Below are 19833 nucleotides of genomic sequence, written 5' to 3'. Positions count from 1 at the left end.
CTTTGCGCGAGCCCACAAGGAAAAACAAAAAATCAAACAAACAAAAGAAGTCCGACCTGTCCAAGCGACGCCGCCATTGGTTCGTCACCTGGAGGCGTCGGTCGCATTTTGTCCAATCAGCTGCCGGCGGAAGAGGCGCACACGTGCTCTCCCGGTTTCAACCGCGTTCCGTTCCAAATATCGGAGATGACTTTTGAAAACAAGCAACATAAACCCACGAGCTCACATCGGGTTCGCGTCCGTATTCACCGTATCATTCACTTCCGGAGATTCATTCATCCGTTCATTGGTACGGAAGATGAATGAATGAATGTTAGTTCCTAAAAAAGGATATTATTCATTAATATGATTGGAAGCCCCTGCGCCATTATGCAGGTTTGAAGAGACTGGACTTGCATGATGATCCGATTCATTTCTCTACGTTGTATTGCACACAAAAGGGAAATAAAAAGTGTTCCCAAATAAATGCTGGAAGGCAAAGTGCTGCTTCACTGCTGTGCTGGATTTAAAAAACAAAAAAAAAGGTTTAAGCCACTTTAACATCATGCACAGTTTGAATTCAATGATGTTTTGCTTTCCAGAATGTCTAACTCAAGGCCCGGGGGCCAGATCCGGCCCGCCACCTCATTCTACGTGGCCCGCCAATGCGAATCACAGATGCCAACTCCCTTTTTTTGGGGGGGGGGGGGGGGGGGGGGATCTGTACCAAAATTTCACATTGTCATATGTAATAAATAAATACGCTGTGATATTTTAAGCATTTCTTGTTTCCAAAACCCTTTTTGCAGTAACTTCAGCAATAGTTGAACAAACTATTATCCTTGACTTCTGATGTTAAACCCGTCCATTTGTTGTGTGCTGTAAGTACAATGATCTGATGAGGTGATTATACAATTATGTGGTTTCACGTTCATCACAGCCCACTGGGGGAAACCATAACTATAATGTGGCCCGCGACAAAAAATGAATTTGACAACCCTGCTCTAGAGGTAGTCGGCGAGTTAGACGCATGACTCAAGGGAATTTGGGGAGGAAGCAGACTAGCATCTCTCAACAACTATTTTCATTTTTTTGTCTATAATCTCTTGTTGTATCGCAGTTCACCGATTGCGGATTCATTGCATTGCAGATTGATTTTTTTTATTGATCAATGTAGTGAAGTTACTCACCTGCAAATCTCTGGAATAAATAGCATTTTTTCACCATTTGATTATGTGACAGCAGACTCACATCAAGGCAAATGGATTATTTTCCTTAGCAGAAAAACAAACCTTACTGAGTAATTTTAACGCACTCATTTGGTAAGAAACCAAGTCGTTTTATCATTCGGTGAACACACACAAGCCACTGTCAGGGTTTCATGAAATAAACACACAAATACTAACCTAGCTCAATGTATAGCTAATGCACACCCTCAAAACACTACGGACAGGAACAAATGCAAGTAAAGAGCAATGTCAAGCTTGATTTTCTCCAATTACAGTACTGCAGTTAGAAGGAGGACCGCAAAGAATTTAGGGAAGCCGCAGGATCTGCCGGCCCTACTTTCCATGATGCTTTGCGCTGCCTACACGCCAGGACCATAACTGAGGAGCACTGTGTCTAATGCTTCAGGCAGGAAATGCATGGGCTGTTGGTCACGTCACTCAATCAGAACACATCCGACTTTTATAGGGATATGCTTGTGTGGAGTGTGTGGCTAATCTCAAGTGGTGTTCCATCGGCCTTTCCATCTCATCGGCCTTTCCATCTGTCTGGATAACAGACTGCGAGAGCGAACACGAGAGAGGGGGGTTCGCTCCCGCAAAAGGTCAATCAGGTCACTTTATTTCCTCGTGTCCCCGCCGACCGTTGATGAAAAGAAAGACACCACTCTCCGCCCATGTATCGACTACCGTGGTCTCAATGATATCACCGTGAATAGTAAATCTCCGCTTCCCCTCATCGACCCCTCGTTTGAACCACTCTGTGACGCCCAGGTATTCACCAAATTGGATCTACGAAACGCCTACCACCACATCCGTACCCGAGAGGGGAACGAATGGAAGACCGCCTTCAATACCCCTCTCGGACACTTCGAGTATCTGGTCGTGCCATTCGGTTTAACTACGGCCCTGCAGTTTTCCAAACATTTATTACTGACGTCCTCTGTGACATGCTCAACCGGTTCGTGTTTGTATACCTCGATGACATCCTCATTTTCTCCCGCTCCACCGAAGAACACCGCATCCATTTACGCAAGTCATTCAGCGTGAACCTGAAAAGTGCAAATTCCACCTCTCCTCCGTACACTTCCGGGGCTGCGTCATCTCGAGAGGACAACTACAACCCGACCCTGCCGAGATCCAAGCAGTCGCAAACTGGCCCACTCCCACCACCCGCAAAGAACTACAACGTTCCCTTGGATTCGTCAATTTCTACCGTCGATTCATCCGTAATTACAGCAAGGTCACTATTCCCCTCACTAGCCTCACATCCACCAGCTCCCTCTTTCGATGGACCCCGGCAGCATCCCAAGCATTCAGTCAACTCAAGACCCTGTTCTCCAGTGCGCCCATTCTTCGCCACCCCGACCCCTCCCTCCAGTTCGTGGTAGAGGTTTTTTTTTTTTTAGAAGAAGAATCATTTCTTGTCATGAACATGCATGCATGCACACGAAATTAGTTTTCTGCATTTATCCCATCATAGTGAACACATACACATGTTAGTGGAACACACTGGAGCAGGGGGCAGCTGAAGCGCCCGGGGAGCATTTCGGGGTATCAGTGTCTTGCTCAAGGACACCACACCGTGAGTCTGGGGGATGTTGGCAGATGGTCCAGTCTGGGTCTTGAACCTAGGTCCTCCACGGTGGCAGGAGATGATCTTAACCATTGAACCGCGGAGTTTGACGCCTCGGACACGGGTCCGGGGCTGTCCTCTCGCAGCGAGACCCCACGACTCAGAAACTTCACCCCTGTGCCAATATTTCCCGTCATCTGTCCCCTGCCGAGAGGAACTACGATGTCGGCAACCGAGAGCTGCTGACCATTGTATGGGCCTTGGAAGAGTGGCGACACTGGCTGGAGGGGACTAAACTACCATTCATCATTTGGACAGACCACAAAAACCTCTCTTACCTAGGTTCCACCAAACACCTTAAACATTGACAAGCTCGCTGGGCTCTCTTCTTGAGCAGGTTTAATTTCAATATCTCCTTCCGCCCTGGCTCCAAAAACAGGAAACCAGATGCCCTGTCTTGACTTTACTCACCCCCCACCAGCCTTGACAAATCCATCCTTCCTTCCTCGTGCTTTGTTGCAGCAGCCACTTGGCAGATCGAACAGGTGGTTAAGGAGCCCCAAAAGACTCACCGGATCCCAAGACTGGGCCTCCAAACCGCCTGTTCTTACCCGATCCCGCACGCTCTGAGGGGACCGAAAACCCCCCAGAACGAGGGACGAGGGGACCGAAAACCCCCCAGAAACATTTCAACCACAGAAACACAGGATCCTGACAATTTCGGTGTTATTGGAGACTTCAGGTGACTCACTCCAGAGCAGGAGATGTTCATCACTAAGCTCCCAGACTGTAAATGAATGGGGCTTGCATGGAGCCATCTGTGACGAAATAATTATATCCAGAATTTTGACGTCACAATTGGACAAAATTCAAACCACTCACATGAACATTTTCAAAGGTAGGCAGATAACAAAAGATTTACTTGGTTGTTTAATTTCACACTTGTTGTGACACCCAACTATACAAATGATTAAAAAGTATACATTTAACATATTCTGCTACCTTTTTGGGATATCATTACTGGATAAAAGATGTGCCACCAACAACTTTGCAGACAAGCAACTGCAGGCAAGGTTAAAAAGTTTGACGCACATGGTTGTCCCTTCTCTTCTTTCAGTCAGTACAGTCGCCCTTGAGACAAAAAAAAATAAAAATAAAGCTTAAAATAGATTTGATCTTTGAGGGGAGTTGTCTCTGTGGCTGCCGTTTAATTATCCACTCACTGTAAACCCGAAGTGGTCGTGCCTGTCAGCAAACAGCCGATCATGGATCCAATGTTTGTACTTAATCTGACCACGAGTGCAATGTTTGTACTTTGTCTGACCACGAGTGCAGCACTTTTAAAGCTACAGCCGATTTGTTCCCTATAAGTACCGGAACATATACCTTTCCACATTATATTGGAAAGTAATTTGTTATGGTTTCAGGATGGTCAAGAATTAGCATTGTTTACTCACTTGCCCTGTATGGCAAAGACCCCTGGTGCCCTGTATCAGCAGTTTATTATTATGATTATTATTATTTTGTCTGTTTTCCAGCTACTCTAAAATGATTGGGTTCATTCAAGTTGATATTGACATACAGTAAGGCATATAGAAGATGTGACTGGTTGCTGCAGAGGTGACGGTTTGCTTCCTAGAGGCAATACAGAGATGCCCTTGAGCCAGGGACAGCCACCAAACTGCTAGTGTGAGGCCTCACTCAAACATCTCTTCCTTTTTTCCCTAAACCAGAGAACATACTTTACTTTATCCCTTATCCCTTATCTCCAGAAGGTCAAGATTGCACATTATTTTGTGTGATACATTTTTATTCAAGGCATGGAAAAATAACGGTCCCTCAAATAAGTACAATAATGCAAAGTACCATAATACCAGACAAACATTGATGCCTCGTCATAGTTTTCATGCAGAGATCTGCATTTGGCAACAAATCTACTTATTTCAACAGTTTCCTGTGCCTTTGTATGTCTTTGCACTACGAAATATATACAGTCCATAATATACAGTACTTAGACTACCACCCAATCTCAGGTTGATGCAGTGACATACGGTCAGGGAAGGCGAGTGAGGCAGAACCTCACTGCCCCTGGAGGTCTTTCAGGATCACTGCATGTGAATAGTAAATAAAACCTTATAATTACATTAAATTGTTCCATTTTAGTTCTACGGTCCGTGCTTTACATTGATTTTCTCTTTCAATCCAATCATTTCAATGATTTCATCATTCAAATAGCTGAATTTTCATATTTCCTGTTTCAATGCATAGGAAGCGCAGCTACGAGTCACGTTGAGTCATCGCTCGCATGATGCATCAAGAGACCACGCACACGATGCCATAGCTGCTCTAAAGTAACAACACGTATAATTACCAAAATAGTTTTCTGCAATTGGTTAATACACCAGTATGTAGAAGCTCTTGAAACAAAATTACAATTTCAATGAAAAGATAGGCGGCACGGTGACCGACTGGTTAGAGCGTCTGCCTCACAGTTCTGACGACCGGGGTTCAATCCCCGGCCCCGCCTGTGTGGAGTTTACATGTTCTCCCCGTGCCTGCGTGGGTTTTCTCCGGGCACTCCGCTTTCCTCCCACATCCCAAAAACATGCATGCTTGGTTAACGGCTCTAAATTGCCCATAGGTGTGAATGTGACTGCGAATGGTTGTTTGTTAATGTGTGCCCTGCGATGGGCTGGCAACCGGTTCAGGGTGTGCCCTGCCCCCTGCCCGATGTCAGCTGGGATAGGCTCCGGCACGCCCGCGACCCTAGTGAGGAGAAGCGGCTCAGAAAATGGCTGGATGGATGGATGGATGAAAAGATATAATTGTTGTTATCCGCAAATTTTCAAATGTTAAAAAAAGAAAACACAAGTGAAAATGTAGTAAATCAAAAATTTACTGGCATTCCTGAACCAAAAGCAATGGTTTATGCTCAAAATTGGTATAAAAAAAGGTGAATTGAATTTGAAATTACTCATGCCTGTTCAAAATGGTGAAACACATCTCAACCAAAGCACATTCCCATCAATCATAACTTAATGAAATAGCAGTGGTACTTTCCTAACTCTGCGGATAGTTTTCAATGTTATTTTTTTACTATGCACGAGACCAGTTATTATAGATATATACACACACACACACACACACACACACACACACACACACACACACACACACACACTCAATTAAGTATTTAACACTTCACCATTTTTCTCACTAAATGTACTTCCAAAGGTGCCATTGACCTGAACATTTCACCAGATGTTGGAAACAAGTAATCCATACATACAAAAAGAAAGTGGAACAAATAAGATCAGAAATTAAGTTGTGTGTAAAATGGTGAAATGACACAGGCAAAAAGTATTGAACACATGAAGAAAGGGAGGTGCACAAAGGCATGGAAAGCCAAGACAACACCTCAAATCTATCAACAATCAAACAGCAATCCAAGCCAATGTCAGTGCAAATGAATATCAGCTGGTTCAGTCCTAAGCGATGGCCTACAAAAAGGTCTCATTGACAAGGTGTGCGTCAAGACCCATCGCATGATACCTAAGAGCAGCAAAGTAATTGTTGCAAAGCATAACGATAGCATTGGTTACAGGTGCATATCTAAGCCTCTGAAGGTTCCAGTGAGCACGGCTGGGGCCATAACACGTAAGCGGAAAGCCAAACATACCACCGTGCATTTGCCTCGATCACATGCTCCTTGCAACACATCTGACAGAAGAGTGCAAGGAATAATCAGAAGAGTTGTCCAAGAGTAGGGGTGCTCAATGTGTCGATTGCGATCGGCCAGTCGACCACGAAGGTATAATTGGTAGATCGCATGACATTAAAACAAACAAACACAAAAAAAACAATGGTTCTAAGTGTGTCAAAATTAACAAGCTAATCAGTGAGTTACCTCCAATGATCTCTCGGTGTTTTCTCTTAAACGTAAGAAGAAAGGGTATAAAAATGAGTGGGGGTGCTGGACCAAGTAAGAAGGCAAAAACTTAACACTTTCATACGGAATGGGAGGAGTATTTTTTCACGATGACATTTTCGAAATGCATATGCCTCATCTGGCAGTCTGCCATCGCATTACCAAAGAAGGGAAATGTGGAGCGGCATTTTAGTTCTGTGCATAGAAAATACGACATTGACTTCCCTCCAAAAAGCGAGCTGAGCAAGAGAAAGGTGTCACGTATGGGGAGTAGCTGGACCCAAGAGCAGGCGGAGGCAGATGTAAAATGATGAACAGCTTATTGAGGAAAGGTAATGGCGGTGGTCCTAGGTGGGTTGCCAGGCGATGGCGTGGACAAACGCATTTTCACATTGCTGAGGAAACGTATTTTCACATTGTCAGGAAAGAAAATCCCAGATCCTTCCTTCCTGCTGTCACTCAAATCAACAGCGGGCCTATCAAGGCTAAACTAACATCAGTCAGAATGGAGGAAGACGGAGGACAACAGTTATTGTGGCTCTCTATCCACGAGAAGAGTCATTCAAAAACAAAACAAAAAAAAGAGCTAATAAAACACCAGGAGCACAGGGCTGGCAGCCCTCGATAATTTAGCTGACCAAAGACACTAACCAGGCATTAGTTGCATGGGACCTATATTACTATTTGTTGTTCTTAGCCTATCTGAAATGTACAGTATACTACATATATTGTATATATATATATAAATATATACACACACAAACATCATGTTTTAAAATATCACATCAGTTAGACATCTTTATATACTTTGTATATAAAGTAGTGTGTACAGTAGTACTAACAAAACAGATCCCCCCCCCCCCCCCCCCCCTGTGAAATCTTGCAATTATGCCTTACAATTAATTGCATTTAAATAAGTTATTCGTCTTCATGGCAATGTTTCATTCAGAACAGAACAGGAAACAAAACAGGGATAAGACGGACTTGTCAGACGGGATTATTGCTCAACTGTGCAGTAATGCATTCTTAAATAGTATTTGAAGGAGCACATGCTTTTCGATTGTCGTATGTGGAGGGGGCAGCTGTTCCGGCACGATAGTTACTGTAACTGCCCTTTTTAAAGTGTTAGATTTTGGCCGTGGTAATGTCATTTGACCACGATCTACTAATCTAGTGGAATGACTATGGATTTTACTACATCTTGTAATTTGATTGTATAAAAATTCGGGTTTGCTGGAATAAACAGTATTGCCTAAGAATGTGACTGCTGAAGGCAGTCTAGTACTTTTCTACTTTTAACCGCGAGAGTTTACGATGCATTCTTTGTGTGTTAGCTCTTATGGGGCAATGGAAACCTATTCTGGCAGCTCTATTCAGGTCCATTTGTAATTTGTAATTTACTGAGCAGCCCTTTTGATGCGGAGGACCATATGGGTGAGCAATAGTCCCAGGGCCTCACTTATCAAAAAGTGCGTAGGATTCTGACTAAAAGTACACAGAAAAGCTGAAAAAGGCATATGACAAAAAAAATAGGAAGATGTGGTCTTTGGATACTGTATAAGTGCTTGGTTACAAAAGGAACAATACTTACTGAACATGTTTGACCTACAGTGTTTACAGTACCTATCTGTCACATTTGCCGTTGGAAAGAAATGACGTCATGCTCGGCTGCGCTACTCTTGTTCTTTATTGCGGCTCTTTTCTTCTTCTTCTTGCAACGGTTTTAGGGGCGACATCAGGGACAAATACTGTATGGAAAGCACGAAAAGAAACGTTGACTGTCAAGAAGAAAGTTAATTAAAACGCTGATGGTTCATCAGTGACAGCAGCGCTATAGGGTGCCAGTCGTCATCACACTGTTCTGGTTTTCAGGAATTTAATTAGCAAGTTAGTTCCTGAAGTTCCTCCATGTCGTCAGAGAGAGTCTTGATTCCCTGTCAAGTCACTGCCGTCGTTGCTGTTGAAGTTGTCCTCGATGTGCCGTTTGTATTTGGCCTGTTTGATGTTAAATGTTTGTGGAATGCTGCGAGGGGACTGTCCGGATCATGACGCCTGTTTCATAAAAAGTCGAGCAATATAAAAAGAAGTACAAGAAGATCTTCATCCAGATTCAGAGGTAGGTGGAATCGCCAAAAATTGTACTCAAGTAAGAGTACTGTTATATGAGAATATTATGACTGACGGAAAAGTAAAAAGTAGTCCTCCAAATAATTACTTAAGGAAGAGTAAGTCATGATGCAGTCCCAAGTGACTGGTGAGAAAATTCGGAGTAAGCGAGATCGGGAAATACAGTAGACAAAAATAAAGAAAAGGAATGTGCAAATTCAAACATTGCCCAGCAATATCACTTTAATTTACTCTTCTTTTTGATACAAAAGACATTAATTAAGGCAAATTCAGCAACAATAAATGGTTTTAAATTAACTTTGCTTATGCTCGTGAAACAGCATAGGTTCAAACTGGAGTTCTGCCGTTTGTAAGGCTACTGTATTGTATTGTAGGCAATCGTATTACGCATCCAGTGTATAGATACAGCAAAAATAATGACACCTAAAATCACCGTCACTGCTTATTGGTTAGTATTTGGGGCTTGGGGGGGAATCAGCCTTCGTTCATGCACACCGGGGGTCTCTCCATCTAAATTCCCAGGTGGAATTTTGGCCCCACTACCTCCCTGGACACAGATATCTCTGGCTCAAAGCTCTGCCGGCGACAGTTTGCTTCTTGCATTGCACGTACCAGTGACCCCCCCCCAACCCTGTTGACAACTTCGCTATACAATCAATGAAAACTGACTGATTGTCCCCAACATGCTCCTCCTCCTCGTGGTCACGGCCGCCGTCAGCCTGCTGCCAGGTAACCACACCCACGACTTCATTCTCACCTCTGCCATTTTGCGGCACCGCACAGTCGGCCCCAGATGGCGTCTGTTCTGTAAAATTGTTCTGTAAATTGACTGTTTGTTGTACTAGAGCGGCTCCAACTACCGGAGACAAATTCCTTGTGTGTTTTGGACATACTTGGCAAATAAAGATGATTCTGATTCTGATTAAGAGTGTAAAACGATTCATGTCATATAAGCAGTCAAGAAATACAATGTACTTTTCCTCTTGACATTAGCGGGCCTATACTAGAAGCTGAACCGATTTAGTACTCCAGATCGGCGTTTAAAACTTGAGGTCGACTAATCACTAATTACGTGTTTTTGGCATCTCCTAATTTAATTCTCCAATTTACAAAACGCTGTGTAGCAGCGAAATGTCCAGCAAAAAGGACGACGCAATCCATACGTCTGTGTGGGTCAAAGTGTACGGAAATAAGCAGGTTATGGATGAAAATAGCGGTTAGCCTCACCAGCTTCGACTCTTCCGATCGGCACGAGCCTTAAAATATTCATACCTCATTCAGAGGGACTACCAGCGGTGTGGAACGAAGCTCCATTTTTATTGCCAAAATCTTATGGCCAATAATGTACAGGCAAAAACTGTGTGAGAACGAGAACTTGATTCTTGTCACAAGACGCAATCAACATCACAACACTTTTGTCGCTTTTCAACATTGCCGTAACCCTTATGGCATATGGCTGTACTATGCTACAATCGTGTGGAAATAGTTGACCAAAAATGAAACTGGTAGCACAGTCACTTGCAAAATATGTTAAGTCTGTCCTCAAATACAATAAAAGCACAAGTGAAACAGCAACAGAGAAGCAGAAAAATGCTTAATTTTTTGGAGCCTGGCTGTGATGTCCCTTCCTACAACTCGTTATACTATGGAAAACAAGATGAGACCGGCTTGTTGAACAGAAACATGCGCAGGGCTCCCACTAATTACAACAACCACAGCCAGCGTTTTTGTTTTGTTTGTTGTCTATGGCGGTCTGTTAAAATACGTCTTTACGTGAAACCGGACCGTGGCGTGATAAAGGTTGGGGACCGCTGTACTGTGCTAAAAAAAGAACAACAAAAAAATCTATGAATCGACTTCGACTCAACCATCACATTACAGTTGGTTATAATAAATCTTAAGTCATTCGACCCCTACTACATACACTTCTGTACCTCGCTAACATGCTTGACTTGAACACAGTAATGCTGTGTTATGCGGTCTCTTTCAAAGTGCGATGAAGAGCTGCACATTTGTTTACATTTGAACTATGGGATGTTTGTCACTTTGTGTGGATGACTGCCAGACCGACAAGTCTTTTTCATGTCTCCTTGTCTCTCTGCAGGTGCAACATCTCAATCTGAACAATTTTTCGCTTTGACCGAATGTCCCATTAACTACTATGGAGAGAGTTACACCGAAGCATATGTAAGTAACATCACCTGTATCGCGCCTTCACACAGAATAAACTTCTGTCATGGGTGTGTGTTCCGGTTTTTGTCATCCAACCTGTTTCATACACACCTGCTCCTGAGAGCATCTTCACCACCTGTGCCTCGTTCACCCCAATTACCCCTTGCATTTAACCTCGTGTCTCCTTCTTTCTCATCGCCAGTTCATTGTACCTTGTCGTTGTGTTCCAGCATTTCTTCTTTCCACGTCACATACTCACAGTAAGACTAGACCCTGTTCGGATTATCGACCTCGCCTTTTTGCCTCACGTTTTTGGATACTGTTGCCTTTTTTGGATTGCCTGCCTGTCGACCGACCTCTGGCCATATATTAAACCTCTCTTTTTGTTTGGAGTCGTGCAGTCTTGGGTCCTATCCTCCGTTCCGTTCATGACAGAATAAACTGGCCACAACATGGACCCAGCAGACTCAGACCCGGTGCGCAAAACCCTTCAAGCGCAGGGTCAACACATCTCGAAGCAGGATGAGCAGCTTCCTGCCCTCCACCTTCATCTAGAGGGACTGTCAGAGCATCAGGACAATATGATGAGACAGGTGGCCTTGCAGTTTGAAGTTCTTATGAAAATGATTCAGAAGAAGGAACCAGTTGGCGCAACACCTCATGCCGCCACAGTACCAACGTTTTCATGTGAAGCAGTTACCATGCAGCCACCTGTCACCTCCGCTGCTGTCTGCCCACAGCTCTCTCGACCGGAGAGGTTCTCTGGAGATTCTGGTAATATTAAGCCGTTCATCACGCAGTGCAAACTCCACTTTGAGCTGCAGGCAGCTGCCTTCCCCATCGAGCGGGCCAAAATTGCTTTTGTCATTTCCCACCTGACTGGTCGTGCGGAGGCGTGGGCTACTGCTGAACGAAGCCGCAATTTACGATGCATTCAATTTACGATGCATTCAATTTACGATGCATGGTTTTTTCGTAAAGACTATGTAGCAAATGTTTTAGTTTTCCACGCCAGATCGCGAGGCAGCTCACTCCCTTGTCACCTTACAACAAGGCAAGCGCAGGGTATCATATTACGCGATTGAGTTTCGCATTCTAGCAGCTGAGAGTCAGTGGAATAATAGGGAAATGCTCGATGCATTTTTTCAAGGACTATCCCCCGCCGTCAAGGATCATCTGGTCCCGCTAGACCTGCCGACCGACTCGGACACACTCATCGCTCTAGCCGTAAAGATCGACAAGAGGCTTTTGGATCGCGAGCTGGACGGAGTTCGGCTGAGGGCTGCATCACCGCGCACTTGGAGGACGAGCCTCGGTGACCAGCCAAACCAAGGCAGATCCCCTGTTTCCGGTCTCAACCCACTGGCTAGCATCACCACGGATGAACCCATGCAACTGGGCAGTTTCTGTCTCTCCCCTGAGGAACGTCAACGCCGGCTGAGGGAAGGGCGGTGCTTCTACTGCGGTCAGTTGGTCATTCCATGAGCAACTGTCACATCAAGGTTGCAGGTACCGGTAGCAAGGGCACGGGAGCGGTGAGTCTGAATTTCATGAAGGAAGACCCTACCCGGATTCTTCCTAAAGTGACACTATGCTCTCCTGATCAAGAAATCCAAACACCTGTATTAATTGACTCTGGTTCTGACGCAAACTTACTCAACTCCCTTCTCGTGAGACGGATCCACCTTAGAACCTTTCAAATAAAACGCCACCGTAACACCTATGCTGCAGACGGCACTTTTATGGGCAAGATCACTCACCCCACCCAAACACTCACATTGACATTTCCGGATTCCCACTCGGAACGCATTAGTTTTCATGTTTTTGACGCCATGAATCATGACCTTATTTTAGGGAACCCATGGTTGAAATTACATAACCCCCACATTGACTGGTCCTCTGGGCAGGTTCTGTCATTCTGTCATGGGGCAGCAATTGCGCCCAGAACTGTTTCAAGCCTCCATGTGATGTTCAAGGCTATGTTTCAAATGACAATCCACAGACCCCATCTGGGAATCCTGATTTATCTCAGGTGCCCACCTGTTACCAGGACATTAAAGATGTTTTTTTTTCAAATCCAAGGCCAAATCTCTTCCACCCCACAGACCTTATGACTGTGCAGTTGACTTGCTGCCTGGAACCATACCCCCAGGAGGGAGGTTATTCTCTCTTTCAGGGCCAGAACACAAGGCTTTGAAGGAGTATGAATCACTGGCAGCCGGGATTATTCGCCCATCTTCATCCCCTGTGGGAGCCGGATTTTTTTTTTGTGGACAAGAAGGATAAGACTCTGCGACCCTGTATCGATTACCGGGGTCTCAACAAGATAAATGTAAAAAAACAGGTACACTCTTCCTCTCATCTCCACCGCCTTTGAGTTCCTGGAGGGAGCCAAGGTTTTCACCAAACTTGACTTAAGAAATGCATATCATCTAATCAGGACAAGCGAGGGGGATGAATGGAAAACAGCATTCAACACACCAACGGGACATTACGAGTATTTGGCGATGCCTTTTGGACTAACTAACGCGCCAGCTGTGTTCCAAAACTTTGTCAATGATGTCTTGCGTGACATGCTGAATGTGGCCGTTTTTTTATATTTGGACAATATTTTGATATTCTCCCCGGATGAGGAGACTCACATTATTCATGTCCGCTCTGTGTTGCAGCAGTTACTGCAGAATGAACTAAATGTCAAGGCTGAGAAATGTGAGTTCCACAAGGCGTCCGTTTCTTTTCTGAGGTTCGTGCTGGCTCCAGGTGAAATCAAAATGGACGCTTCCAAAGTTGATGCCGTGACTAATTGGCCCACTCCCACGTCACGCAAAGACGTACAAACGTTCTTAGGGTTCGCTAATTTCTACAGAAGGTTCATTAGAAATTTCAGTTCTATAGCCTCTCCTTTGCATGATCTTACCTCACCACACAGATCTTTCGTAGGGAACCCGGTTTGTCAGGCAGCTTTTCAAAAACTTAAATCGAGCTTTACCTCCGCTCCCATCCTCACTTTGCCAGATCTCAAACAGCAGTATGTGGTAGAAGTATATGCGTCTGATGCCGGTATAGGAGCAGTGCTCTCCCAGCAATGTCTCAAGGATGGTAAGTTACATCCTTGTGCTTATCTCTCCAAAAACCTGACCCCAGCCGAGAGAAATTATGACATTGGTGACCGTGAACTGCTGGCAGTCAAGGTGGGTTTGGTGGAGTGGAGGCACTGGCTCGAGGGGGCACATACTCTGTTTTTAGTATGGACAGATCACAAGAACCTTGACTATCTTAAAACTGCTAAGAGATTAAATGCGAGTCAGGCTAGATGGGCTCTGTTCTTCACTAGATTCAATTTCACGTTATCCTACCGACCTGGTTCTAAAAATGGTAAGCCAGATGCTTTATCGTGCATTTTCTACTTAGAGAATTCTTAGTCTGACCCTAAAACCATTTTGTCCAAGTCATGTTTCGTTTCTGCTTTTGTTTGGGACATTGCGATTGCGGTAAAAGAGGCTCTGAAGAACACTCTTAGCCCTGAAGATTGCCCTGAAAACAGGCTTTATGTGGTTCCGACCTCTAAGGGGAAGAGTCATCCACTGGGCTCACACTAACCGGACTGTATGTCACCCAGGTATTGCCAAGACTCAATCTGTGGTCGAACTGCGCTTTTGGTGGCCCAATGTTAGAAGGGATGTCACCAATTATGTCAATGCAAGTCCTCTCGTAAACGTCCTTCGGGGTAATTGCGACCCCTGCCAATACCACAACGTCCTTGGTCAGACATCTCCATAGACTTTGTGCCGGGATTACTGGCCTCGAAAGGAAATACGACCATTCTCACAGTTGTGGACAGGTTCTCTAAGATGGCACACTTCATTGCACTTCCGAAACTCCCCTCAGCTAAAGACGCTGCCGAGTTAATGATACACCAGGTATTCAAGTTCCATGGTTTCCCCAAGAATGTGGTATCTGACAGAGGTCCCAAATTAATTTCGCAATTTTGGAAGGAGTTTTCCAGACTGACGGTAGGTGCTACCGTCAGTCTGTCATCTGGGTTTCACCCCGAAACCAATGGACAAACCGAGAGGCTGAACCAGAACCTGGAGACTGGGCTCCGATGTCTCACTTCACAGGAGCCACGATCCTGATCCCAGAAACTGGTTTGGGTCAAATTCTCTCACAATTCCGTCCCCCTATGCATCCACTGGTCTATCGCCTTTTCATGTTGTCCCGTCTTACAGGCCCCCTCCTCCCCCCCGTTTCGTGGATGGGGGCCCTGTCTTCATGATGAGGCAGCTGTTGTCGTCTCGCGGGAGGGGGATTCAATATCTAGTGGAGTGGGAGGGCTACGGGCCTGAGGAACGTTCTTGGGTGCCGTCTGCGTTTATCGTGGATGACTCGCGCAAGCAGGGGCTCCGGGGCCGTCTGGGGGCGGACGTTAAGGGGGGGGGGGGGGGGGGGTACAGTCATGGGTGTGTGTTCCAGTCGTTGTTTTCCCCCTGTCTCATGCACATCTGCTCCTGAGAGCATCTTCAACACCTGTGCCTCGTTAAGCCTAATTACCCCTTGCATTTCACCTCGTGTCTCATTCTTTCTAGTCGGCAGTTCGTTGTACCTTGTCGTCGCGTTCCAGTATTCCTTCTTTCCACGTCACAGACTCACAGTAAGACTGGACCCTGTTCCGATTATCGACATCGCCTTTTTGCCTCACGTTTTTGGATACTGTTGCCTTTTTTGGATTGCCTGCCTGTGTACCGACCTCTGCCCGTATATTAAACCTCTCTTTTTGAAACTGTCCATTTATTTTGGAGTCGTGCATTTTTGGGTCTTATCCTCTGTTCCGTTCATGACACTTTACAGTATTGATGGCTGTTTTTGTCCTGTTAACAGGGTTTCATTAAAGAGGAAGTATTTACATTGGTCTTTGGCAATGTGACTGGCTCTGACTTCATGACTTTCATCTTTGAAGACCTGGTGGAAGTCGTTGCTTTTGCGCCAACCTTTATTGTGGCTGATGAAACTTCTGAATTTGTCAAAAATCTGCCAGACCTTGTTGGGACATCACCATGCTTTTATGGTATCGGCTTACTTTCTTCTTTGAAGACGGTTGAGTATTGCTTTTTTATTTTTTATTATTTATTCTAGTTCAAGTCCTTCTTCAAAGCCTTACTATGTCATGTTTTACTGTTTTTTTTTAATAGATCCTTTTCCATTTCCGCACATTTGGAGCTCAAGGAGTATACCTCGTCACCTCGCTTGTGCCAGTGGTAAGACTACAACTTTTAAATTTTTCCTGCATACGAAGTCAGGAGCGACTCAAAGGTAGCAGCATCATGCCAGTTGTCAACACACCTTATCCTGTGGGCCTATCGTGGCTGCATCAGTCCAATATGTAAAACCTGTCCACTACTTTCCTTGAGCAACTTTTTAAAATGATTCTCCGTTGTTTGTAATGCACGCCACACCGAAAGTTCTACGGAGGTCAGAGGGGTACAAGGTGGGATCCATGTAGTCCAGGTTTGTGCAATCAACATTGTCCCAGATTATCGCACTACTCGTCACTTTAAACCGCATCCACTCCTTGAAGTCTCAGCGCCCTTTGCACAATGGTCATTGCACCGGACTATTGCAATATTGGTCATTCGAACTGCTCTAAGTGCTAGAGGACTCTGCATCTTTTGCACAATTGTCAAAAAAACAAAAATAATAATAATGTACCGGCATTACCAGATAACTATTAACCCTTTATTGCCCAGTGACTGTTTTTTTTTTATCAATGTCTTTATGTCTCCAAAGTGTTCTCTGTCAATTGACTATCTGTTGTCGTACTAGAGCGGCTCCAACTACCGGAGACAAATTCCTTGTGTGTTTTTTGGACATACTTGGCAAATAAAGATGATTCTGATTCTGATTCTGATGAGGGACGCTAGCCCATCACAGAGAATAAGAATGTGACAGTAAGTAGCAGATCTGGAAAGATAAGAATGGCTAGCATTGGTTGGAGAGAGCTTTTAAATTGTTCCAAAGGGCGGGTGGTGACCATATTAAATAGTGAGTTTCTGGAAAGAACAGAAAGGAACATTGGTGAGGTCGTCGCGAGCTGGGTATCTGAAAGAAGAGGACGTAAGCGAGCATTTGAGAGGCAGGAGACGGCCTTTTGCCAGGATGTTATTGACTGGCTGGAACTTGGAGAATTTTAGGAGCAGAGGTCAGAGGCCAATCTTGTCAAGAAGTTACAGAATTCATGGAAAGAGACATGATAGATGGGAGATGTCAAAAATGTATGAATGAGTTTTCGGGTGGTATTTCATAACCTCCTATCGTTACACATGAGCTGATGTCTTCTATGTAGACCGTCACTACAACCGTGAGAGGACAGCTGGTGAACACTGCAGAGTTGTCAAATAGTGAAACATATGCCTACCTGAGCGGCTGCAGACACGAGGGTAAGCACAGCTCTTCATCTCTAAACAGACATCCTGCACACATGCCGAGCAACACTGATCAACAATTTCACGAAACAATTTCTGACTTGAAACTAGTGCTCGGACTTGGCCCCTAAAACCCCATTCGCTATTTGTATAGGCAGAATGAAATGACTAGCGAATCACAATCCTATCGTTACTTCTTATACTAGACTGAATTAATAGTCCAGCAAAGGAAAAAATTTATTTGATTATTTGAAAACTGTCCGCGACCCGAGTGAGGAGAAGCGGCTCAGAAAATGGATATTTGAAAACTATCTATTGAAGAGGTACGAAAGTACGCTGGCACATTTTGACTGACGTGTTTAAGCTGCCACGTCGTCGTTTTTGTTTTAAAATGCCCTACTATAACCAGGATCCCTTGCTGGACCTTGGCCACAGAATACCTTTGCACTCGTCGATGCCATAAATTCTTGTGGACCGGACCAAGGAGCCGCCTTCCAGCTATCCTGCTGGCTATATAGCCACTCTCGACATCTTTCACGCCTCTGTGTTAGATAATTTTTCTCCCATTATTCAATCTGCTGCATAGGAAAAAAAATATGTTGTGATGTCCTGTGGCTGACAAGGTCCTCTCATGCCCTCAGAGGCCAAGCTATCTTTCCATGTTGGATTCTGCATCCAGGTTTCACATGATTAATTTCTTGTTTCCAGGTCAATTCTATCCGCCCGGCACAGAGACATGTGCCTCAGAAACTCTCTTTGTGACTTGTAATTCAACAGCTTTCCTCACCGTTTCTGAAGAGGACCCAAGGTAAGCATGTTCGGTGTCATTTAAAAGGAGGCCACTCCCGCAGTCCATTGAGCCACAATCGCATCTCTGCTAGGTGCCTGAGGAAGTCCGTGTGCACCATCACTGTGATGTGGAGCCCCATTGACAACCCATCTAACGATGTCTAATGAGGGCGTCCTCTTATCTTCTTTGGCCATCTTGATTGGTGTGCTTCATAATGGTGTCACATACAGTACAAAATTGTACATGTCTAAGTAGTGTCAATGCAATGTACTTTGAAGTTATACTCAAGTATCATCATTAAAAAAGACTGCTACTCTCACGCCATTACAATGAGCTTCAATGGACTCGTCATTTTGAATTGCACCATGTTGACTTAGTCGTAGTAGTTGTCACATGAACAGTGTTGTCACAACACAAAACCCTAACTTAGGGTGGAACAAAATAATGCACAATGAGTAAAACAAACCTAACTTCTATTACACTACAAGAAACACAAACAACTAACATCACTGATAAAACTACATACTGAGCTAAGATTTTTACAACTGCCATTTGGCAGGCTGGGAGGTCACCATCAAGAACCAGATCTCATTTCTTTATTTGCGACCCACCTCCTCAGTCCTTAGAGATCCCATTGAGGAGATTAGGAAACCAACAAATGTTTGGAGAAATGAGACGTTAGCTCGTCGCCGTCATCCTTCTATGGCGACAGCTATTAAAGATGGCGTCACAAACCAATCGTCTCTGTCTGAATAATTACGATCATAACGTGTGCTTTATGCTTTCATTTTCAAATGTCATGAAATCAAAGTCAAATATGATCAACTCTAAAAACTCTGAACGCAAGTGTGTTTCCCCAGCCCCTCGCCACACCACTTGCCCGCAGCGCATATTTGGAGTGACTTATAAATACGGCATATATATATATATATATATATATATATATATATATATATATATATATATATGTATCGTGTTGATGTGTTGCTTATGTATGACGTGGAATGCAAGAATTTTTTTTTTTTCTCCTGATATGGCCAAATGCATTTTACAATTATTATTAGATTTTTATCTCTCTATTTATTGCACCTTAACCATGAGCCAGTGTAATTGAATAATGTCAGTCTTAATTACTCCCCCAAATAAAACAGACTCAACAAACTACACAAACAATCAAGGAACGACAAAAACAAAAGATTTTAAGTCCTGTCTGTATACAATCCATCTGGTACACACTGATCAAGAGCAGTCATTTTCAAAGTGTGCTACATTGGCATTTAATCTTTAGGAACCGTCTGCTTGAAAACATTTATTGAGGTACTATTTGGATTTCATTTTTATGCGTGATACATTTCAAATGAATCTTTAAATGTCCCGTACTTTGCCAAACCCAACATTTTCTCGGATTTGGGATGTACTATTGGCTCTGTGGTGCTTCAGTAAACATCCATCCATTTTCTGAACCGCTTCTCCTCACACGGGTCGCCAGCCAATCGCAGGGCGCATACAAACAAACACTCATTCGCACGCATATTCACACCTATGGACAATTGAGAGTCTTCAATGAACCTACCATGCACGTTTTGGGGATGTGGGAGGAAAGCGGATTATCCGGA

General features: G+C 44.3%; 1 protein-coding gene across 1 annotated transcript; it reads left to right on the top strand.

The window, feature by feature from the left end:
* Positions 1–8628: 8628 nt before the first annotated feature.
* On the top strand, positions 8629–18515 carry LOC133410890 (uncharacterized). Its single transcript, XM_061692507.1, has 8 exons — positions 8629–8825; positions 9359–9565; positions 10941–11023; positions 15887–16102; positions 16198–16263; positions 17349–17442; positions 18136–18235; positions 18309–18515. The coding sequence occupies exons 2-8, from the start codon at positions 9520–9522 to the stop codon at positions 18379–18381; spliced, it is 678 nt and encodes a 225-aa protein (XP_061548491.1). The 5' UTR covers positions 8629–8825; positions 9359–9519; the 3' UTR covers positions 18382–18515.
* The last annotated feature ends 1318 nt before the right edge of the window (positions 18516–19833 follow it).

Source organism: Phycodurus eques, chromosome 12 (genome assembly GCF_024500275.1).
Source record: "Phycodurus eques isolate BA_2022a chromosome 12, UOR_Pequ_1.1, whole genome shotgun sequence".
Taxonomy (NCBI): domain Eukaryota; kingdom Metazoa; phylum Chordata; class Actinopteri; order Syngnathiformes; family Syngnathidae; genus Phycodurus; species Phycodurus eques.
Note: the sequence above shows the minus strand (reverse complement) of the source record. Positions and strands in the feature narration are given on the sequence as shown.

What these genes read in the sequence shown, in the direction of transcription:
- LOC133410890 (XM_061692507.1), top strand. Translation starts at nt 9,520, where the DNA reads ATGCTCCTCCTCCTCGTGGTCACGGCCGCCGTCAGCCTGCTGCCAG. An exon ending in AGAGTTACACCGAAGCATAT is followed by an intron (nt 11,024 to 15,886) that starts GTAAGTAACATC and finishes TCCTGTTAACAG; the next exon opens with GGTTTCATTAAAGAGGAAGT. An exon ending in TACTTTCTTCTTTGAAGACG is followed by an intron (nt 16,103 to 16,197) that starts GTTGAGTATTGC and finishes TTTTTTTAATAG; the next exon opens with ATCCTTTTCCATTTCCGCAC.